The following is a 21,625-nucleotide window of genomic DNA, read 5'->3' on the forward strand; positions in this document are numbered from 1 at the left end:
GGCGGCTGGGAAGCTGCTGTGCTGCAGGGAGCACCTTGGCTCCCTGCTGGCCCTGATTGATCGCCACCGCACACTGATGCGCAGCAGGATTGTGCATGCTGTAACGAGCATTTGTCACATGTAAGGAGCATTGGCAGATTGTGCTCGAGGAGCTGTGCTCAGCAGATGTGGAAAAAAACCCCAATGTCACTATTCCTGTATGCCTGGAAATCCCTCCTGCTCTGACTGTATCTTGCTACAGCCCTGGCTTCTTCCTGCATCCAGGGCCACCGAGGTTCTCACGTATGATAGTCAAGTCACCCGTTGAACGTCTGCTTGATGATCTTCCAATATTGTTAGAGGGTACTGCGACAGAGGTGCATGAACGCTCGTTTTTGACTATTTCTCCCAAGCACTCTCAAATCTCCCTGCCTTCCCTCACCGAGTGCTGTAGGTGGCTTGGGCACGAATGTAGACGCTTGTTCCAAGGAGAGCATTGCAGGTCCAGGTGCTCTGCTGCTGCTGTTCGTGCCATGGAGTCTTTCATACATCTTTATTCCTTGGTACACACCTGGGTTGAGAGGCTAATTTGAGGAACACCAGGTGTGTCTTCGGATGAGTCGTTCAGGTTTCTGTTCAGTGCTGCCTGCCAGCTTGTCCCTGTGACCTTTTTGTTTTCTGTGCTCACTCTGTCTTGCTGATTATTTGGCTGTGTGTCGTGGCATCGCCAAAGTAACGGTCCATTGCAGTGATAGAACCAATCCAAAGGCGTGCTTCTCCTTGAATAATTAGAGGTGATTAAGCTGATGCCATCAGATGAACATGTATTCATCAGTATACTTTGGGCATGGTGCAGGTTTGAAGTGTTACACATAGGTGTAATTAGGAATGCTCACACCCCCTTCATTCAACAGCAGTGCATAAATTACATCTATTCTGCGTGGGTCTGAAGTTTGGACACACCGTGGTCTATCTGTAGGTACTGCGGGAGTCAGAGTGCTTTGGCATCGTTTTTCAGACACACGGATTTCTTTGTTCCAGTGCAGACTAATTTAAAATACAAAAACCAGAGTGGATTTTGTAATGAGAGAAACTGAGAGCATCTCAGAAGCACGTGACTGTGCATATGCTGAAGCCCAAGATGACAATTAGCAGTAATATTGTACAGCAGCAGGTAGAGGCACTTGTTGAGCACAGACCCACTTTGTTTCTAAAGACAGCTATTACTCTGCAAATTTATTATCTAAATAGATGATAAGTTTGAAGGGAAGCAGAAACACTGTGAAGTGATTCACCTGCTGGCAGATTTCTAGTGAGTGGCAGGAGCAGAAATAGAAGTCAAGATGTGAGGAAGAACAGCGACTAATTTTGCAACTCTAATTTGTTTTTAGTAGACCGAGTCCCCTTAAAATCAGCACATAGATGTTAATTTGGGTAAGTTGATGAAAGCAGGAGTTGTAAAACTGAATGCAGCTGCTTTGCAACAAAATCAAGGGGTTATTTTGACAAAGGGGAGGAATCCTGACAACTTTTTCAGTGTGTGTGCTTGAATCCATGCTGTTGGAAGAGGAGCAGCTGTGAGGATGGGTGTCACACTGAGTCGTGACCTCCGTACTTTCTGTCTGCACTGCCCACTTTTGTTGTCTCACTATGTTCGTGCTGTACTCAAGAAGAAATCAGACTGATCTGATTCTGGCTCCTACTCTACCCGTTGGGCTTTTCTTGGGGTTGCTACTGTCCTCTTTCTTCCCCAAGGCCTCGGAGAGATCGTGCATGGCACTTACACGTGTCTGTTCCCCGTTGATGTTTTTCACCCTCTTAGAGCTCTTAGTGTATTTATATTCCTGAAATCAGTGAAATTTTTCCTCCAGTCCTCACAGTTCAGAACTGCAAGAAGCACAGAAGACAGCTGGTAGCAAAGGCAGCTGCTGGGGTGGGGGAGCACAGTGGTACAGGTTGTGTCTTCTCATGGGCGTAGCTCCCCGACAACTTTCTCATCTGTTTCCACTTACAAGTGTTTTGGAATCACCACCTTGATTCCTCTATTACACCTTCTCATCCTTTTGCCTTGTCTTTAGTAAGACCTTTGATATGACCTCCTATAATTTCCTTATAGCCAAACTTGTGAGATGCTAATGATTAGTGGGAAATTGACTGGACCTTTGGGCTTGAAGGGTGGCGTGATGGAGAACCGGTGGTCACTTGCTCATGTCATCCACTGGGGATCAAAACCAGGAACAATACTGTACAATGTCATTATTAACACCAAAACCATGGAACCCAGTGCACTTTTGGCGAGTTCCTAGATACCAGACTGGGAGCAGTGGTCAATACAGGGGTCTTGACAGGCTGGAGAGAAGGGCAGACAGGAGTGTTGTGAAATTAGCTGAGGGAAGTGCCATGTTCTGCCCCTGTGGAGAAGCAACCACCCAATGTACCAGTGCATGTTGGGGACAACTGGCTAGAAAGCAGCTTTGCAGAAAGGGAGCTGGGTTGCCCTGAAGACAAGCTGAAGATGACCCAGCAATGTGCCCATGCCAAAAAGGCCAACAGCAAGCAGGGCTGTACTGGCAGGACTGCAGCCAGCAGGTGCAGGGCAGTGATCTGTCTCCTCTCTTCAGTGCTTGTGAGACTGCACTGGACTGCACTGTCCAGTTTGGGACTCCCTAGTGCAAGAAAGACATGGATGGACCAGAGCAAGACCAGTGGAGGCCACAAAGATGATCTGGAGCTAGAGCAAGTGACGTGTGGGAGGAGGCTGAAGGAGCTGGGTTTGCTCACCTTGGGGGCGATGCTCAAACTTTGACTGGATGAAGCCTGAGCAATCTGATCTAATCAGCATTGCTTCAAGCAGGGCTCTGACCAAAGGCCTTCAGAGATCCCTGCCGATGGAGATCATTCTACAGCTCTGTGATTCATTAGAAGGCAAAACACTGGTGTGGAAGTGGTTGTTTGAATTCAGTAACGTCTTCTCTCCCCAGCATGTCATTGTCTATGTAAGAGCTGATGAAAGCCCTGAAGACCTATCGCCCTTGCCTTGGCCTGGACCTTACGTTGGTCAGGAGATGCTTCTTTTTGAAGATGCTTAGCAGGAACAAGCGCAGTCTCCTTTAGAAATACAGTGGTTATGGTATTTCAAGCATAATTCTGCTCTGTGTCAAACATTAATTGTTGACAGATGATGTCAAAATCTGTCACCAGTTTGCATGTGACTCACCATTTAACCTTTAGAGCTGGGAACGGTAACTTTAGATACAACTAACTCTGAATCGCACATCTGAGTGCCCAGATCTAATAATAACAACATGAATGGATCCTTTTAAGTTTGTTGTTTCAAAGCATCAGAGAAAAGGCATTATATTTACCCGTAAAGCCACTGAAATTCTGGGCTTCCTATAATATTTCTTCTAGTATAATTGAGTAAAAGCAAATAAAACTTTTATCTTGATCTACAGAGCATTTTTAATGGCACAGATTAATCTGAAAATGTATATTAGCAGCCAGTTCAGACTGCTTAGTGTGGGTGATTATTAATATGTAATATTGAGGATGGGTTTTGGCAGCTTCCAACACAGAAATAATCCACAACAGTAACTTCTACCAAGAAAGATGAGTATTTCAATACGTGACTTTTCAGCTGCATGACATAGTTCATTCAGATCACAGCTGAAGCTGGCATTCTGTCTGGGGCATGTGGTGGGAAACAAATTGAAAGAGGCTTAATTCACTTTTAATCCCTCCATTATGCATTAGTCTGTCACGATAAACTTGCTTTGTTTCCCTTCATTTAGACAATACAGTGTTAATAGAATTATCTCATTTCGAAAAAAAATATTTCTCTTAGCATCCCCTGGCATTCTCAGAGGGTGCGACAGCAAGATGTGATCCTGCATTAAAGAGGCTTGAAATCCTCTTACAAGAAATACAGGCAGCTGTATACTCAGAGCTGAGTACTGAAGGTAGATGGTTTTAATGCTATAGCATAAGGCAATATTAGAAAATAAAGCTAGGAAGGACCCCAGGAGGTTGTCTACCCCATTCTGCATGGCAGACTGCACTAGATCTAAACCTTGTCCCACCAATGTCCCTTCAACCTGGCTGCCATCAGCAGAGGTGCCCCATGGTTGGCAGGCAGTCTGGCCCATCGCTCTGGTCCTGTCCACCACGGCATGAAGAAATTATCCTCTTCCCCTTTGTGGCAACATTTTCTGTATTTGTGGATGGTTACCTTGTCCCATCTCTTCTGCTGGATGACTTGCCTAGCTCCTTAATTTTTGCCTGTGAGTCATACCATCTCCACCTCAGCTGTTCCTGTTGACCTCCTCTGTCCACCTTCTCGGTGAGGTTCAGTGCTTCAGGGCATGTCGAGTACTCCACAGCACCCGACCTCATAACCACGGGGTTCAATGCAGGGCTTGTTCCATACGTTTCCCAACTAAGTTCTTGTTTATGCATCACTGTATGATAACTCCCTTTTACCCAGCAGATATTGCTAATGTTGGCTTTGTGTCCAGATTGCCATCCACCATCCCTGAGGGTCCTTTCTGCACAGCTCCTCGTTAGCCAGTCATTCCTAATCCACTAATGGTGTGGGCGATTGTTGCTGTTGCAAGACAGGATTTGCCTCACCTAACTAGCGGTCTGAAAGCTTAGGTGTCTGTAGTACACCGCTTGTTCAGGGAGCATTGCACTCGGTGGAGAGAGGGAGAGAGATGGCTCTGAAGAGAAATTAATCCCGTCTATTTTTGGAGAGCAGGAATTGTGCTTTAGGGGTGCTTATATCTCATTGAGATACATGACCTCGGATTGCATGCCTGACTTTCGGGTGGTTGAAATTAGCTGAGATGTTTTTAAACCTACATGTACAACCGTGCATCTAAACATAGTGATGAAGGGGACAGTTCCATGATTGGGTTAAGCTGATTTAACACTGCTCTGCTGCTAAAGGGAGGATCCTGCTTTCCCTTCATACCCTCTTGATAAAATGTCCACAGAATGAATAGTTCATACAGTGTGGGAGCTGTGAGCTATTGTAGTCATCTCCAGAGCGTAACCACCGAGGAAGTGCTCTGAATAGCAAACGTATCCGCCTCCCTTCCTCCCTGTTGGAGCTATCAATGCCACATCTGTGCGTGAACGGCAACACGAGCAAAGTGCGAGTCATCAAAGTGCTGCTGCTGCTGGATGAAAAGCAGCCAGGCAAATCGGGAATAAAGAGATGAGTCATCAAAGCTGCATCCCCATTGGTTAAAAAAAAGAGGATTTCAGAAAAAGTTGGAGGAAGAAGAATAAAAAAAAAAAGGCTATTGAGAATGGAGAGAGAGCACCGGGAGTGAGCTAAGGGTACCTGGGCTGGTGCTCCAAGCCAGCTCGTTCACGTATACGTGAACACATAAAGACCGAGTCCAGGTGAAAATGGAACTTGTTAAATACAATCTTATACTTTGCTTTATTTCTTTCCTCTAACTCCCCTCTCTGCTTCCCCTGCAGCCTCATAATTGTCCAGTTTTGATTGTATGCCCAGACAAAATGTTCCTGCACATTACTCAACTTTTAAGCCTCTCTATTTTGGTGGCAGGCTCAGGGGAAACTGGAAAATATGAGGATTTTTTAATCTCTGACCAGGTAGCATAATCAGAATGAGCAGTTCCTGCTGCTACATGGGGGACACCCCCCCCCCAGTCTGAGGTTACAGCACTAATGGGTGGCTCTGGCAATGGTGGGGGGCAGCTGCCCTGGGTGGGGGGAGCCACCCCTTTGTGTTAGAACAGGTCTGGGTGCTTTTGCAAAGGTGAGAATTCACCCTGTGTGTCAGCATAAAGCTGAGCATATATTACTTCAGAAATGCCGTGTATGAAGTCAAAAAGGGACACGTGCTTGAAAGAATGGGGATTTGAGAACTTTGCTTTTTCCTGTGCCCCTGGAAGCACTGGAATTTTAAAGACAATGAAAATTATATGGGAAAAAGAATACGTTAAAAAATATTAAAAAAATGGTTAAGCTATATGGCAAACTTATCTGGTTTCTGTATGTAAACACAACATTTTTTAGAACTGGAAGTCGTTACAGCTGGAGTATTTTGGTGCTCTTCTCCACATGGATTGCATGTGGCACCTGAACAGACACCACTGAAGTTAAGAGCTCCACGTGACCCGTCACTGCTTGACAGTGACTTTACAAAGACATGTTTTTACAGTGATTTTACAATGATTGAGCACTGGCAAAGGCTGTCCAGAGAGGTGGAGTCTCCATCCTCAGAGACAGTCAAAAAACATCTGGACACAGCCCTGGGCAACGTGCAGTAGGGGACCCTGCTTGAGCAGCTGGTTGGACAGATGCCCTCTGGAAGTGCCTTCAACCTCAACCATCCTGCGATTCTGTGATGAATTCTGCTCCTAAGCCTGCAAAGAGCTCATGTTTAACTGTCTCTGCATAATTTTTCTCCCTTGGCTTTTTTGCCAACTCATTGCCAAGACAAAAAGTGAACTGCCCTGGGAAGCATTGCCCCTTTCCAGCAGAGTCCGCAGCTAAGTTTGCATGTCCTGAGAGAACAGATGAACTGCTGGCACATGTAGGTGCATGTTTGCTTGATAATTTGGCCCACCTGATTATTTTATCCTGACTGGTTCAGTATGTGCTGGCATTTCTGCCTAGAAGAGTTTCTTTTGTCAGATCAACAAGTAGGACTGTCAGATAACAGTCAGAAGATTAAGCTTTCTCAGTAGCAGCAGGGGGGGTAAAGCAGAGAGGATGGGTGTATAAAAATAATTTCCATTGGTATATTCAGTTTTGGGTTTTTTTTTTTGGTGTGCTTTTTTGTTGTTGTGGGTTTTGGGTTTGGAGGCTTTTTTTGGGGGTGGTGGGTGGTGGTGGTGGTGGTTTGGTTTTTTTAAGGACTATTGATGAAAAGAAAGGATCAACCATATTGCAGCATGCTGTGGCTGTGTGATCAATTTTTTATTTTTAACCTCTAATTCAAAATCTGGACCTCAGCTGGGAATTATAACCTATTCTTTCTTGAACTTTACTGAGTAAATAAGTACAGAAATGATACTTCCAGCCTAGCAGGGACCTCAAATGTTCTCTGGTTTTGCTCTGACTTGAAAGGGACTATTCATAATGTGTATAGCTTGGAGTACATGCATTGTATTCCTGCAAGAAATCACGGTTGTAAATGAAACAGATGCATACACACAGCGAGACGTATATATGAAAGTATAATTCAATTATGTTCTGTCACTTCAGTTCTGCATATAAAATAATTCACAAAACAGGAGGAAATAATGTCCTTTCATTTTTATTCATCATAGATGAGTGAGCTGTCAAGGACATGACTTTCTGCCTCTACTTTGATATTGCTATTAAAGTACTAGTTTTCTTTTGCATTTCCAGTAATCCCTAAAGCCAATTGTGACATGTTCTCAATACCATATACCCAGTCTAAATACATATATTTGTCTCACTGTAATTATAACACACGTTGGCATCAGATTTTTTCTGTATGCTACAGCAATGACAGATATCTTTTTCGTTCCACAACGGTATCTGTCTCAAATACGCATCCCAGGCAGCAGTACAGACTCTGCTCCTTTCAACTTCAGTGAACATCTGTATCGGATCATTGATTAGAAGATGTTTCCAGCCTCCCTGCCAATGATGCTGTGGCACCTCTGTTTCATCTAGAAGCATTTTATTGTGGAGCCGGGTTGTTATGTCGAAGGTGCTTGGTGAAGTGGCATTGTTAAGCATGTATCTTAGAGTGTTAATGATAACTTAATGACTGCTGGCTTTGTGCTGGCTCTGAGAAACTTTTGCCCCAGTTGTTAATCAAAACCAGTGTGGCTTTGCATGCTATTTTATTACTCCGTGAGGATTGGTATATGTTGTAGCCACATTTTATAGTTAACCTCCATCTGTATGGCATCAGTGTCTAACTTGGGTGCACATGTTAGTACTAGGTAAAAAAAAATAAATATGGATGCAGTTCTGATTTAAATTCTCTGCAGTGGCTTGCCTCGCAGGGCTGTGTGTGGTGACCCGGTGTGCTTCCAATAGCACTTTGTCGTACGCACTATTGGGTTCACAGCCAGGCTCTACGGGCCTAGGAAATACATTGGATGCAGAAGCAATACTTGCACACGAAAACTTCTGAATTGAAGTCCCTTTAAAAAGGATGCAGCTGCAATATGAATGGGGACCTGAACAGTTTCCCTCGTCATGAGTAGTGCCTTGTTCTTTGCGGGGAAGAGCTCGCAGTGGCACTGCGGCTGTCTTTGTCCCCTGGCAAACCAACCATGACTTTGAAATGTGGGGCTGGCGCTCAGGAACCCCTACTTCTAAAAGGCAGTAAAGAAGCAGAGCTCTTTTGAACACTGAGCCATTCTCATTACGATATCTAAATACGATGTTTGGAAAGCTTGTTCCATGCACTCACCCATGGAAATATTTACCAAAGCTTGCTATTATTTGATAATGAATTTTATTATTCCTATCAGAGAGTTGAGAGAAAGTTTCCACTGGGCAGGTTGCCTGGCTGAGTCTCTGCCAGTGCCCGGATGAAGGTTCTGGCTGGGAGATGCTTTGCTTGCCAAACCTGCGTGGCCCAGCATTTGTCTAGTTGATCCTAATGGCTGGTGGTCATCTCAGAGAGACCTCAGCCAGGGTGAAGCTTTGGAAGTGGCTTTGGGGGTGGTGATACACTCCATTTAGTACTGACTCCTTTTGACAGGGATATTTTTGTTGCATTAGGAGTTCTGTATAAATTTATCAGATTTCATACATGAGCAGCTCCTGCATCTCCATCAGTTCTGGTATTGTGCAGCTGTGTTGGCTCTGATGCTTAATTTTCCAAACTGGTACTGAACTTAAAACCATAAAATGTCTTCCACTCTATGTGAAATTGAGGATATCGGTCCTGTATCCACGTCTGTGTGTCAGCGTGTCTCCGTGACCCAAACCACCGTGACCCAGGGTTTCATGGTATGAATAGGTGGAGCTCTGGGGCTAAACACTGAAAACCTGCAGACTGTTTTCCTTAAAAAATTCAGCCTGTTAAGGAGAGGAGATGAATAAGAAGGAAGGCAGCAAAAATACACAAATGACATAATGCGAGATTAGACCAAATGCAGAAGAATACAGCAGCAGAAAATAATAAAATGTATCTCTGAATTAACCCCTTCTGTTGAATTTTGTGGGATTCTCTTCAAGATTTAAGCAGAAACTGAGGAGCTTGTTCTTATGCCAGGAAGCAGCTGCTTAGCAGAGGAAAATTCTGGGCTGGTGTAGTTGTGCATCTTTTCTTTCAATTGCTCAGCTACCTGCTAAGTTCTGGGGCCCTTGGAGCACCTTGCTTTTGAAGTGACTTTCATACAAGAAGATTCCTGTGTGAAAGCGGTGACCAGCAAAGTACCTTGCTTGGTGAAACCAGATTTTGTAAAACTTAAATCATAAAATCAAGATTGGAGGCAAAACTTGGCTTGGCTTACTGTCACTACGATATGTGTCTTTTTGAATGACCTCGGTTGGGACCATGTGGAGGCTTGTTTGTAAGGATGTGAGGGTCTTCACGAGCCTCAGAGAGCTTAGGTTACCTTTCTGTGCTTTTTGAAAAATGAACAAGCAGAATGTCAGCACTGGCTCCAGCCTTGTTTCAGGAGAGCAAGCTGGGTTGTAGAAGTGGACGGGAGCTCGGCTCACACTTTGATGCCTGCTCCCACAGTTGGTGAGGGGAGCCGTTGGGTGAAACCATTTGTACCTTGGAGGCTGAAACCTGACTCCCCAAAGCAATATACATAGAAAAGGCAAACCCAGTGTATTCCAAACTTGCACCAGGAACACACAATTGCGTGTAGCAGCTTTTACAATAGTGTCATTTTAATAAGAGTTAGATCTTTTGGACAAGTCTTTATCTCCTCTTCTTTCTGACTCAGTTCTGTGATTTCCTGCTGTCTAAAAAATATCACAGCTTGAGATGCTGGGACCGCATTGTGGTCTCATAGCTGGGGTTCAGTCATGCTTGGCTGCTTTGCAAATGCAAAGGATGTATAAACACATGCGTGTCCTTTTGAATCAGATCCTGTCTGTCTTGAACAAGAACCAGCAGGAGACATTTCAAAAAAGTGCATAAAAAGTGTGCAGTAGACAGATATGTGATAGTCTGCCCTCCCATTCCAGAAAAGGATACATTTTATACCCTGAAGCATGAGTTTTAATAATCCTTCAACAATATTTTGATATAATCATCCACTATTATAATTGCTCTGGATCATCTTGTCATCTTTATAAATGCCTACTCCATTTTTTAATCATGCTAGACCAAAAAAAAAAAAAAAGTGTGGTGATGAATTACACAGTTCAGATTTATTCTGTATGTGTTTTGCCCCAAAAGTTTATAAATAAATAGAAGAAATCCATTTTAAAGTGAGCATTAGGTCAAAGCTTCAGTTTTCTGAAAGTGCAAGGATGTAAGTGGGTTTGAGAAACACTGAGATCAATGTAAGGTTGGCATGTGTGTTGTTAAAAACGGCACTTTCTGCCTCTTCCCATCTATAGGCTCCTGATGAATTTGTAAATCCTCATCCTAAAGGTAGGATTGATGTCACCCAGTCACCCATCTTCTGCCATCCAAATCTTACCTGTCTAGATTAAACTAATCTTTGGGCTCTGCCTGGAGTCTGCAGAGGGATGGATACCACAGGGGAAGATTCTTGCTGGAAGATAGTTCAAGGTAGATAAGAGGAATTGCCTTTTGGCAGTACCTCTTGCTGTCATCGAAACTAGAACAGGGGGAGATCTCATGCGACAGTGAGCTCCATTTCCCTGGCTCAAAGAGGAGCTAGTCCTAAACCTTTTGTCTTAACAGCTGTTTTCACAGAAAATCTAGAGAAATTCTCCAGCAGCACCAACCATCCCAGTCCAGGGCTTACTGTCCCTACTGTTAGATGGGGTTTTGTCATTGTGCTTTCATTGCTCCTTTCTGTGCTACAGCTTTGCATTCCCAGTCTGTGTGGAGAGGCAGCTGTTTGCAGCTGCATTGCTGCAGCATGCTGTGGGGACCAGTTAGAGGTGTGCCTCCAGTTTGGGAAGGGGAAGCATTTCTGGATGGAATCAAACAGGGGAGCTATCCAGTAAAGCAGACCAGCAGAAGACCTACATGCTTTTAATTAACCCAAGTCAATTAATACAGGTCTTCCAGCAGATGACTAAACTTGTGATTTAGCTCCATTTGTTTCCACATTTAGGTCCAGGTTGATGTAGAGAAGTGAACACAAGCACTCTCTAAATTAAAGCTAAAGCTTCTGCCACACCACCATGTCTGAGAACATTGCTGGGGTTGTCGACCATTTCGGATTTTTTGCCATTTGCCTCCTTCATTCCCTGTCTAACTCTCCCTGCTTCTCTCTTTCTGTCTCCCCGTTCCTTACTGAAACAGCCAGTCCGAGCTGTGATGAGAAACCACGGGTCTCCAGCTTGTGTTTGGCACATGAGCAGGTGGGTGTTGACCACCACCTTTCTCCATCCCTGGCTGGAAGGAGGACGGGTCAATGTTGATTGCATAGCGAGTGGAGGTTGCGCTGTCAGTGTGGGGCTGGTGGTGGGGCTGAGCATGCTTCAGCGGTAGAAGAACGAAGTCCAAGTGACCACCAGGAAAATTCAATTCTTTCCATTCCAAGGCCAGAATCTGGCAATGTGCATGTTGTATATGCCGATAATATACATATTTTACATATTACACATGTAAAATAAATACACATAATAATGTGTATGACAATAAATCAGCCAAACAGTGCAGTAGACCCAATTCTATCCTCATTTGCACCATAAAGCTGAAAATAAGAGGTTCTGTGTTATTAGTGTGTTGTGATATGTTGTGGATTATGTAAAGGATTTCAAGCTAAGAAATACCAAAACCATGGCTTGTTGTTGCTGTGGATTAATTTTCTATTCATAGTAGGTATTTGACCCTTTATATACTACACTGACTTTCATTTGCTGAAAACTATTAACAACCCTTCTGAATTTCTTAATATTCTTTGGTGTAAATCAGGCTTCTAACAGTAGCAGCTGAGAGTACTGCTGAATTTTTGTTTCTGTTTGTCTAGGGGGTAGGCTGTAGTTAAGTGAAATGTGTGCTGTAAGTAAAGAGCTATTGCTGTATGCAAACCGTAATTTTCGTGTACTTATTGTTTCGAATGCTGTGATGAAAGGGATGTATCACAGTATTTTTATCACATCAGCTGCTACCTTTGTCTCTCTACCTGAAGGGTGGCAAAGGGCCCCCTTTCATCCGGAGGATTACGAGGCCATTATGCTAAACAGCACCACCAGGCTGGGTTGACATTGTTGGAGCTTTCATCTTTTGTTCTAAGTTTTGAAGCATTATTTGTTTTTCTCTTGTTCCCCGCATCATGACTTGATGTTTAGTGAGAGCAGAGAGCAGCTCCTTGGCAGAATGGTTTAGGAAAAATCATTAAACTCGGGAGGGAGGGAGGGACGGAAGGAGAAAGAGGGGCCAGCTGAGTGCTACCCCGTGGCTGGCAATGACCCTACGGGTCTGGAGCTCAGTTCTAGCTGCACAGCAGGTACCTGGATCCCTGCTTCTGCCACCTTCACCCCAGCAAAATCTACTGAAGCATGAAGCATGACATACTGCCCAGTTTCATACCTCTAATCCCAAACCAGGGATTCATCAGCTGATGGATAAGAGGTCAGAGGATGTGAGCAAGGAGGCACTGACAGAGTTAGTGTGCAGTGCTGACTTGTTTTCTGTATTTTTAGCCACGCACCCAGTTTCTTCACCTTTAAGTTGGTCACGTGAACCCAGGAATTCATGCTGGGAAGTTTCTGCAGGGTTCACAAGGTGAGAGGAGCTGGAAGAAGGGGCCTTGCTTGTAAACCTCTGCTCTCCTGCCCTCTTAGAAGCGTTTCCCTGGCAGGGAACGGGTTGTCTGTTCTCTGTGTATTAGGACAGGTATAAATGATCTGTTTCCCATTTCTGTGCTTTGGCTTCTGAATGCAGAGAAAGCTAATTCCTCTTGGGTGAACTACAAATAAAGAAAACTCTTATTTTATAGTTGACTTTTGTATTTGCGTTCAGTGATTAGTGTGTATTCCTTTAATATTGAAATAAGATTCATAGATAAAGCAGAACACACAAGAATATATCTCTGTAATAATGAAGATAGTGATAAGATTTTTGGATGTAACATTTTTATTCCCTTTCATTTTTCATTGTCACGATTTCTGGCATTCTTTGCCCAGAATTTCAATCCTTCAACTTTATGTCTGTGTTTAGTATTGCTGGTTTTTCTGTACCAGCAGTATGTATTTACGTATTGGCGTATGTCTTCTGCAGTTTAGAGTATGCCTTCAAGCAAAGCCTGAATCCAGCAAGGGTGGATTCCTCAACGCAAATGACAGGGGATGTCACAGCTCAGATTGTGATTTTAAATTCCAGCATCTAAAATGAATTGCCCTGCTCTGTCCCTTCACACCGAGCATTTCTGTTTCTCTTCTTGCATTATATGCAAATATTTAATGGAAGAGGCAAGAAGAGAGAGTGAAATTTAATCACTTGTTTCTCCTTTCTGAGAGTAGCATCATCTTTCTGTGAGCCTGTGCTGCGATGTAGCTCAGCTGGTTTGGTGGTCCTGCCCAAACAAAGCCTCAGCAGCTGGTCATGGGATACTGGATGGAAATTAGTAGGGACCCAGGTCTGTACCTCTCGGGCATGTCTGTGAGGAGATGGAGCTGTGGCCACACTGTCTCTGGTGCTGAGCTGCAGGTTGCACAGCTTATAAGGGAAAGAAAAGCAGCTGTGCTGGATTCTTCAGTTTCTCTGTGTGCCAGGAGATGTTGTTGCAGGGAAGATGGCTCTTCCTGATTCAACAGACCCAACTCAAACTCTACAAATTCACCTCAGTTGGCAGCCAGGTCACAAGGGAGGGGGGTGGCTTAAGAGGGCTGGGTTTCAGTGGGTTGGATCTAATTTGAAGTGAACAACATGCTTTCCGTCCCAAATAAGAAGATTGTTACTAATTCCTTTCTTCCAGGGTTTAAAATCTGGTGTGCTGGCACCAGCCCCATACATTACCCCTTACTTCCCAAGCACAGCCACAGGGGCATTCATACATCCATCCTTGTCTGTGGTTTGACAGCAAGGAAGATGATGGCTGAGCAGGATGTGGTTTCGGGGTGGGGGTGGGGCATCAGGACAGGGGGCACCCTCCTCAGGGGGCACAGAGTTGTGTGAAGAGCGCTGTAGCTGACATGCCTTTGCTGATCTCCCTTGGCTTGAGCGTCCTTGTCAGGACAGAGCCACACCACAGACATCACCCTGCTACACCTTTCTCTTCTGCTTGTGTTTTGCAGCATCTCCTTCAATTAAGCTTCTTGTGGATGACCCGATAGTGGTGAACCCTGGAGAAGCGATCACCTTAGTCTGTGTGACGACAGGAGGGGAGCCAGCCCCGAGCCTGACGTGGGTGAGGTCTGCCGGCATCCTTCCCGAGAAGACAGTCCTGAATGGTGGCACTTTAACGATACCTGCCATCACGTCAGAAGATGCCGGCACGTACAGTTGCATCGCCAACAACAATGTTGGAAATCCTGCTAAAAAGTCCACCAACATCATTGTAAGAGGTAAGTCGAGCTGGCAAACTACTGACCTTTATCTTGGAAGATTAATTGAATCCGGATCTGACAGGATAGCAATAGTGGTGTCCTGTAGGTATTCCAGATGTGTTTCTGGTCATTTCTACTGATGTGTGAGATGAATTAGTGCTGGCCTCAAATAGCCAGTGGCTCTCACACTGGGCTCAAACCCCTGAGCTGGAACAAGGGTGGCGTGGTGCTGCTTCGAGTTGTGAAGATGCAGCAGCTCTCCCATCCAGACTGGAGACAAACAATCGCCGAAGGACACCGTGTCTTGTGGGCATTACCTGTGCTGACCCCCTGCACGCACTGTCTTGGCAGTGAATGCATCCTGAGCTCCTGGAGATGTCATTACCTACTTCGCCCTTTTCTTCCTCCTCATCAGCTTGAACGTGTTATTGAAATTAAGGTTGTTATGCATGCTGTGAATCTGCTGCCATCAGACGACTGCTCCCTGGGTAGGAGCTTTAGATTAGTACCTATGCTTTAATTACACTAAATAGCAGGATAAATGTCTGTCTTGGATAAAAGTAAGAGAAGAGTGCTTGCAGAACAATTACTGCCAGGTGGAGAGAAGCTCTCCCTGGTTGTTTATCGCCTTCTGGATAACCCCAGGGAGCTGGGCAGTTGGTTTGAAGAAGGAGTTCGATTGGCTGATAGGCATCATCAAAGTGGATTAATCTACCTGAACCAAACAGTTCATCTGAAACTAATTTTCTATAATCTAATCTCTGAATGGTAGTGAAACATAAACTCCCACACTATAGGAACTTTAAATAATAGCATGTGATTAATCATACTCAGGAGAAACTGCTGTGTAAAGTGCCAGTGGTGTGAATATTTTATGAGAGCCATAACCCCTGTTCCCTTCTTATTGCCCAACATATCATGCTCTTCAGCAGGACGAGGGATTGGAAGCTATTTCTGTTCTGGGGGTCAGGCAGAGAGCATTGCATCAGCCTAGGTCTGCAGGAGTTTTATCAGGAGATGTCCACAGATTTATTTGAAGTATTGTATTTCCATTTGAATTTTTGACATTTAGCTTAGGGGTTTTGTTGTCAAGAGGCAAAAGCAGTCTTGTTTCAGGAACATAGCATCAACATTAATTTGCTGTGATTTACAATGATGATGAGGTTGTGAAGGGGAGACGCGAGTGAAACACACACTTGGAATAAGCCAAGGGAGAGGAGAGGCTTTGTGTGAAAAGAAATCTCAATATTTTAATTGACCCAGCAGACAGCACCGGAGAGCCCAGAGGAAAAGCCAAAGCCCCTAGCTCCCCGCAGACACAAATTTCATGAGTCATAGCATAATAATAATGTGCCCTCACATTTTTATTTATAGAAGACCATGCCTATGAGATGCCTAGGAGCTACAAGATGTTGAACAAAATATCATTAAAGCATTTGAGGTGATGCTTTTCTTTTTTCCTCTCTGCTGTGCGGCACTGCTAATTCTGAGAAGGGACCACAACGAGGAACAACCCATTAAGTAAATGAAGCACAGCTCCCTTCTAGCTCCAACATACTGCTACCTGCTATTATTTCCCCCTTATTATTTCTGTTAAAGGGGCAGAACTGTCTTTTAGGAAAAAAAACCACAACAACTTTGTTCCAGACTTGGTTGATTTATCTTTTCTAAAAGTGATGTTGAGTTCAGGAGTGAAGTATGAAAAAAATTTGTATCAGAGTTTTGATTTTACTCAGTGTATATATTTCTTAGTATTTTGTCTGTAGATTATTGCTTCTCTCTATTTAATTTTTTTGTTGTTGTTGTTGTGTATCAGGATTTTCCACAGAGAAGCTGAGGAGAAGAGAGTATTTATTTGAAATAGCATCTAAGCCTTGCAGGAGAAGCATTTAGTAAATGGAATTCGCGTCTCCTGTTAGGTGGACTACCAATCTCAGGATTAGACAATAATCCCCTAATCTTGCCCAGAAAGAAATGCAGCATTGTCTCAGATCATCATCAGGGCTCAGATGAATTTTTTTCCCTTTAAAATTCACTAAATTTCACTGTGTGTTTATCTGAACTTGCCTTTATTTTAAATGCTTCATTCCATGGATGCTACCTTACCTTCAGCAGCTCTTGATTATTTTTCTGGCTATTTTTGTGGGTGACTACCCAAGTCTGTGACTACCTACCACACCTGACTTCCAACCCATTGTGAATGATATCATATGACCGTCACACATTGAATAAGATTAAAAAAAAATCTAAACCCAGAGAGAATCCTTCAAAAAGAAACAAATAAAAGTAAATAAGAGTAACAAAACTAATTTATCCTTTTTTAAAGTCAGAAATTATGTGATCAGTAAGCAATAGAGGCAACAGGTGATGCGGTGTTTCAAGAGTGGATTCAGGCACTGAGGTGGTGACGTTGCACCGAGGTGTATTTAGGTCAGCTCTGTGCTCCTCCATCAATCTTTTTAGAGACCCTTAAAAAGTGGGGATAAATATAGTGAAATGGCAAAATGACCAGATATGATGGCTTGGCAGAATATATATCACCTGATAGATGGTGCAAAATGTGCCCACGTGGAAGTGCTGTGTAATGTGTTCTCTGTTTCTCCAGGGTGTAAATAACTCGTAATGTGTGTTCTCTGCTTCTGCAGGTTGTAAATAACTAAGTTTCTGCAGTTGCTGTGTGCTGCTGAAGGAGTGCTGGGATAGCAGGTGCCACTAATGATCTCAGTGCATTGCTTTTCATTTGTTAGCTCCCAGAATTTATCTGGAAGCCTCCTAATATGCATAAACATTTAATGTTCTCTGTTTTCCCACTGTTACTTGATTTCCTCCCCTTCCAGTGAGCTTTGGCACAGAAGGAGATGTTTGTTCTTAGAATAAAGAACAGACTAAAGCTGCCATTGTGGCGAGGAACCCATTTAGTCATAACTCTCTTGGGATTATTGTGGTTTTAAATTTTTTTTCTTCCCTTTTGACCTTATAACTTAAAAGGAATTGTAAATCCTTCCAACAAAATCATGCTGGGTGCTTGCTCCTCAGTTTGGATGAACACAGATCCCTTGCAAAACAACTGGCATTGCACACAGCGGCTGAGGGAAGAGACTCTCATACGCTGCCTACTTAAGCAGTTAAATTAATAATTTCAGATAAAACAATGTCCTTGTTTTAAGGGTGCTCCTTTCTTAAGCAAGTCAGAAGCCGCAAGCTCTGCTCCCTTTTTCTCCATTCTGCTGAGCTGTTGTGTTATGCCTTTCCCTTTCAGCCGTCAGATAATGTTAATGAAGGTTTTACTGAGATGATAAAGAGAAATTGAGTACCACAGTGCCGTTCCCTAAGAGGTACAGACATAGTGCAACAGCTTTCATTTCCTCCATTTGCTTTGAACAGGAGCTCAGCAGAGGCAAATCAGTGACTGTGTGCTGTTTACCTGCTGGAATCTTAGTGAGGAAGCCTGTGAAATGCAGCTGTTTTAAAGAACGCAGTTATCAGCTTAACTGTACCCAAAGTTATTGCAACATATTTCATTCCATCAAAGGCATTGTCATCCATCAAAGTGTCATGGGTCAAACCAGAGAAAGAAGAAATGCTCCCTCATTTTAGCAAAGCTGGCTGCTCACCAATCCTAATTACAAAAGTTTCTTTCTAAGTATTTTCTTTAGATTAATGAGTTCTTTAAATGATTGTAAGTCTGCTAGCATTTGAGTATTGGTGGGTGTTCTCATCAGTGGCATCTTCACATCCTGCTCTCAGACTGATGATTAGAATAGTTTCCTGTAACATATTTCTAGGCAAAACCATTAGAAAGCAGAGGAAGCTCCATGGGAATCTTGGCTCCTGTCATTCTAGTGAAATTTGATGGTTTTAATCCTTCTCTTGAAAAAAAAAAAAAATAGAAGAGGTGTCTCAAGTAGCAAATCTAACACACCCCTTGGATAAACAAAGTTCTCAAAAACCTCCATGCCTGATGTGTGTGGTTTTTGCTGTGCTCGCTTGGAGGATGTTCTGTTTTTCTGACTTTTCCATGGCAGAGTGAAAAAGTGTTATTCTGATGCAATGGAAATCATTTATCATAAAGGCTAACATGGGGAAAGGCTGTTGCACTTCTTTCAGAGTTCTTTCCCACCCAAAATATTTCTGTTGATTTGCTTTCATTATGAATGTGTCTCTGTATGCTCCTGTTGGTCTCAAGTAGAGGTAAATGATGATCAGTCTTCCTATGGATATTTTGTTTAATTCAAATGAGGAAAGACACACACACATTTGTGTTAAAATCAAACGCAAAACCTTGCTGACTCACGGCCCTTAAGCCAGCACACATGGTGCTGTGGATATTTCTGCGTGTCCCAGGCATGCACAGCTGGGCAGACAGGGCATCCCATTATTGCCAGGAGCTTGGTATTTGGAGACCTCCCCTGGGACGTGCCCCCAGGCTCAGTTCTTTGCCCTGATCTACCATGGGAAGTTGTTCATCCAGCTTATCCCATGTCCCAGGAAACACCTCTAGCCTGAGGATCTTTTAGATGTTGCTGTTGGAGGTTGTTTTATTCCTTTAAAATTCTCTTTTCAATGCATATTTGGGGAGGGAAGCAAAAGGCATTAGAGCAATGGTAGTATTGGCCTTGTAATCCTTAAGATACTACATAAAAGCATGATCATCACAATACCATACAGATTTCGGGTGACAGTTGGAAGTGTCAAAAGAGGCAGGAATCAGAATAATCAAATGTCTACAGCTTCTGGAAAATTACACATTTTCAACATGACTCAGACTGGGTACTCAGAATTACGAGAGCATGGAAGAACAAATAATCCAAAGACACTGCAAAGGAGAAAATGAAAAGAAAACCTCTCTGTAGGTACCGGTCTGTCAATGAAGAGTTAAAAGCTTTTGATGATGAAGAACGTAAGGTGGCTCCTCCATCCAGTAAGAAAGCAAAAATGCTGGGTAGCATCTTTGAGGGAGACCTGTGCATCAGATTGGGAAGCGGGTAGAGCCAGAGAAATGTTTCACAGGTCTTAAAGTGTAGAGCACTGAAATGAACTGGCAGGGTGTCAGTGTGCACCAACTTGGATATGTTGCCTCATCAGCAACTTTCCTCATCATCTTCTTTAAATAGATCACTTCATCTCTTGCATTGTAGCTCCAAAATTTTTTTAGTGCCATTTGATTCTGACTGTGTCACTTTTCTCTTCTGTGAAGCAGAAACATAGTGTTGGGCTTTAATTTTTCAAAGGGGTGGTATTCCCTGTCAGTTTAAATATAAAATAATGACCTGTGCTCAACATTAGCACAAAAGTTTTTCTGAATAAAAAGCACTCTGGGGAAATGCATTTTAAGGCCAAGATTACTGGAAGTACCTATTCCATTACGACTTTAAAAACTGTATGTGAACTGTGTAGTAGTGACTCCTAAAAAGAAGGCGGGGGGGGGGGGGGGGGAATAGAAAAGGCACAGATTGTGAAATGAATGAAAATTTTGTTGCTTTTGTAGTAGATTTAAAAAAAAAGATTAAAAGTCCTGTAATCTGGTATTACTGATGTCTATTCTCGCAAACCTGCTTACCCTTCTGCTTTCTTGCAACAGCTCTGTTTATCCCAGAGCTTTTTTTTCTTAGGAATTTCCCATGTTGGTTGAGAGCAGTTGCATGAAGTAGAGGATAAAAATAAGTCTGTCTGGTTACACATCAGCACCTCTGCTGTCACCCCGCAAAGATTCCCAAATGCTGTTAATTGAAATGTGAGCAGAGCTCCCAGGGGCTGATGCCGAGTGCCAGAACAGAGGCAAGTCTCACAAGTTCCATCCAAATAGGTGGAAATAGGGTTTTGGCAGCATCCGTGACAGTCATCACCCGGCGGGTCACCCTGGCATCTGTGCAGCTGCTGGATGCTGGCCAGTGGCCCAGCCATGTGTCCGTCTGACATGCATGATCCGTAGCTGGCATCATCTGTGATCGTGGGAGCGCTGGTCAGGGATGCTGGCTCCAGTGTGCCAAGTCTAAAATGTTGGGTTTTCTGTGCAGCTAGCACAAGGACCTTTTCCCCACCCCCACCCCCTCCTTCTTTTCCCTCTCTGTATTCTGGGAAGGTCTCACAGCAGACTGATTATACTAGTGCTTATTTCATGGCTGGAGAAAGACGAAGGTCTTGGCAAATATCCATACACATAAAACGGGCACTGCTACACCATGCAGGGGTGGCGACCGCTGCTGACTTCCTAAGGAGGCACTGCGCAGGGGTCGTGCGTGCTGCTGCGCGGCCGTGGGTGCTGCGGCCTGCGGGAGGCTGGCAGGGCTGAGCTCCCCGGGGTGCTTCTGTCGGGTGGAAATCTAGCAGCCCCTGCGCTGGCTTTCGGTAGACATTGATGGTTTTGGTTTCCTTGGGGCAGAGTAGAAAGCAAGGTGGATTTCACAAAAGTGCCAAGGTTTTGGAGTTGGTATTCTGGAATAGAACTGGAAGGGCCCTCCTGGGTCATCAAGTCCAGCTGTCTTTATCTCAGGCATCTACTTCTACTCATCTCACCTCCTGTATAATCTTTTTATTGTAAACTGACCAACACCACCTGCGATTTCGATAGCTTGCTTCCAGCACCCTCCCAGCTCTTCCCAGGAGTCTCTTCCCATATGTCACTGCTCTGACATGGAGATCCTCTCTCATACCCATCAGAACATGCCTGTGGTGGGTTTGCCATCCTTTGAAAGCAGCTTTGCTGTGGAGTGGCATCAGACAAGCTCTGTGCAGCCTGCTCTGGGAGAATCTGCTTTAGCAGGAGGTTGAACTAGATGGTCTCCAGAGGTCCCTTCCATCCCTGACCATGCTGTGATGCTGTGAATGCTGTGCTGGGATGGAGGGCTGGGCTTTGCCTTTGCTCAAGCACTGTGGCAGCTGGGCACCTTCACCCTGCCAGGGGCTCTCCCTGTCCTCTCTCTTGCATTACACCAATGTGTATTTTTTTTTTATCATAATCATAAGCAATTTACTTAACTCTTTGTTGAAGCAGCACTTACCACCTTGCTTAGTGTCTGCTGTG

At 44.0% G+C, this 21,625-nt stretch overlaps 1 protein-coding gene across 1 annotated transcript in view; it reads left to right on the forward strand.

Moving 5' to 3' along the window:
* Positions 1–21,625, forward strand: part of MDGA2 (MAM domain containing glycosylphosphatidylinositol anchor 2) — a 394,454-nt gene that overhangs the window by 214,324 nt on the left and 158,505 nt on the right. Inside the window, exon 6 of the mRNA XM_056347493.1 lies at positions 14,350–14,619. Coding sequence (XP_056203468.1) covers positions 14,350–14,619 — 270 coding nt within the window. The remainder of the gene's footprint in view (positions 1–14,349; positions 14,620–21,625) is intronic.

Source organism: Falco biarmicus, chromosome 7 (genome assembly GCF_023638135.1).
Source record: "Falco biarmicus isolate bFalBia1 chromosome 7, bFalBia1.pri, whole genome shotgun sequence".
Classification (NCBI taxonomy): domain Eukaryota; kingdom Metazoa; phylum Chordata; class Aves; order Falconiformes; family Falconidae; genus Falco; species Falco biarmicus.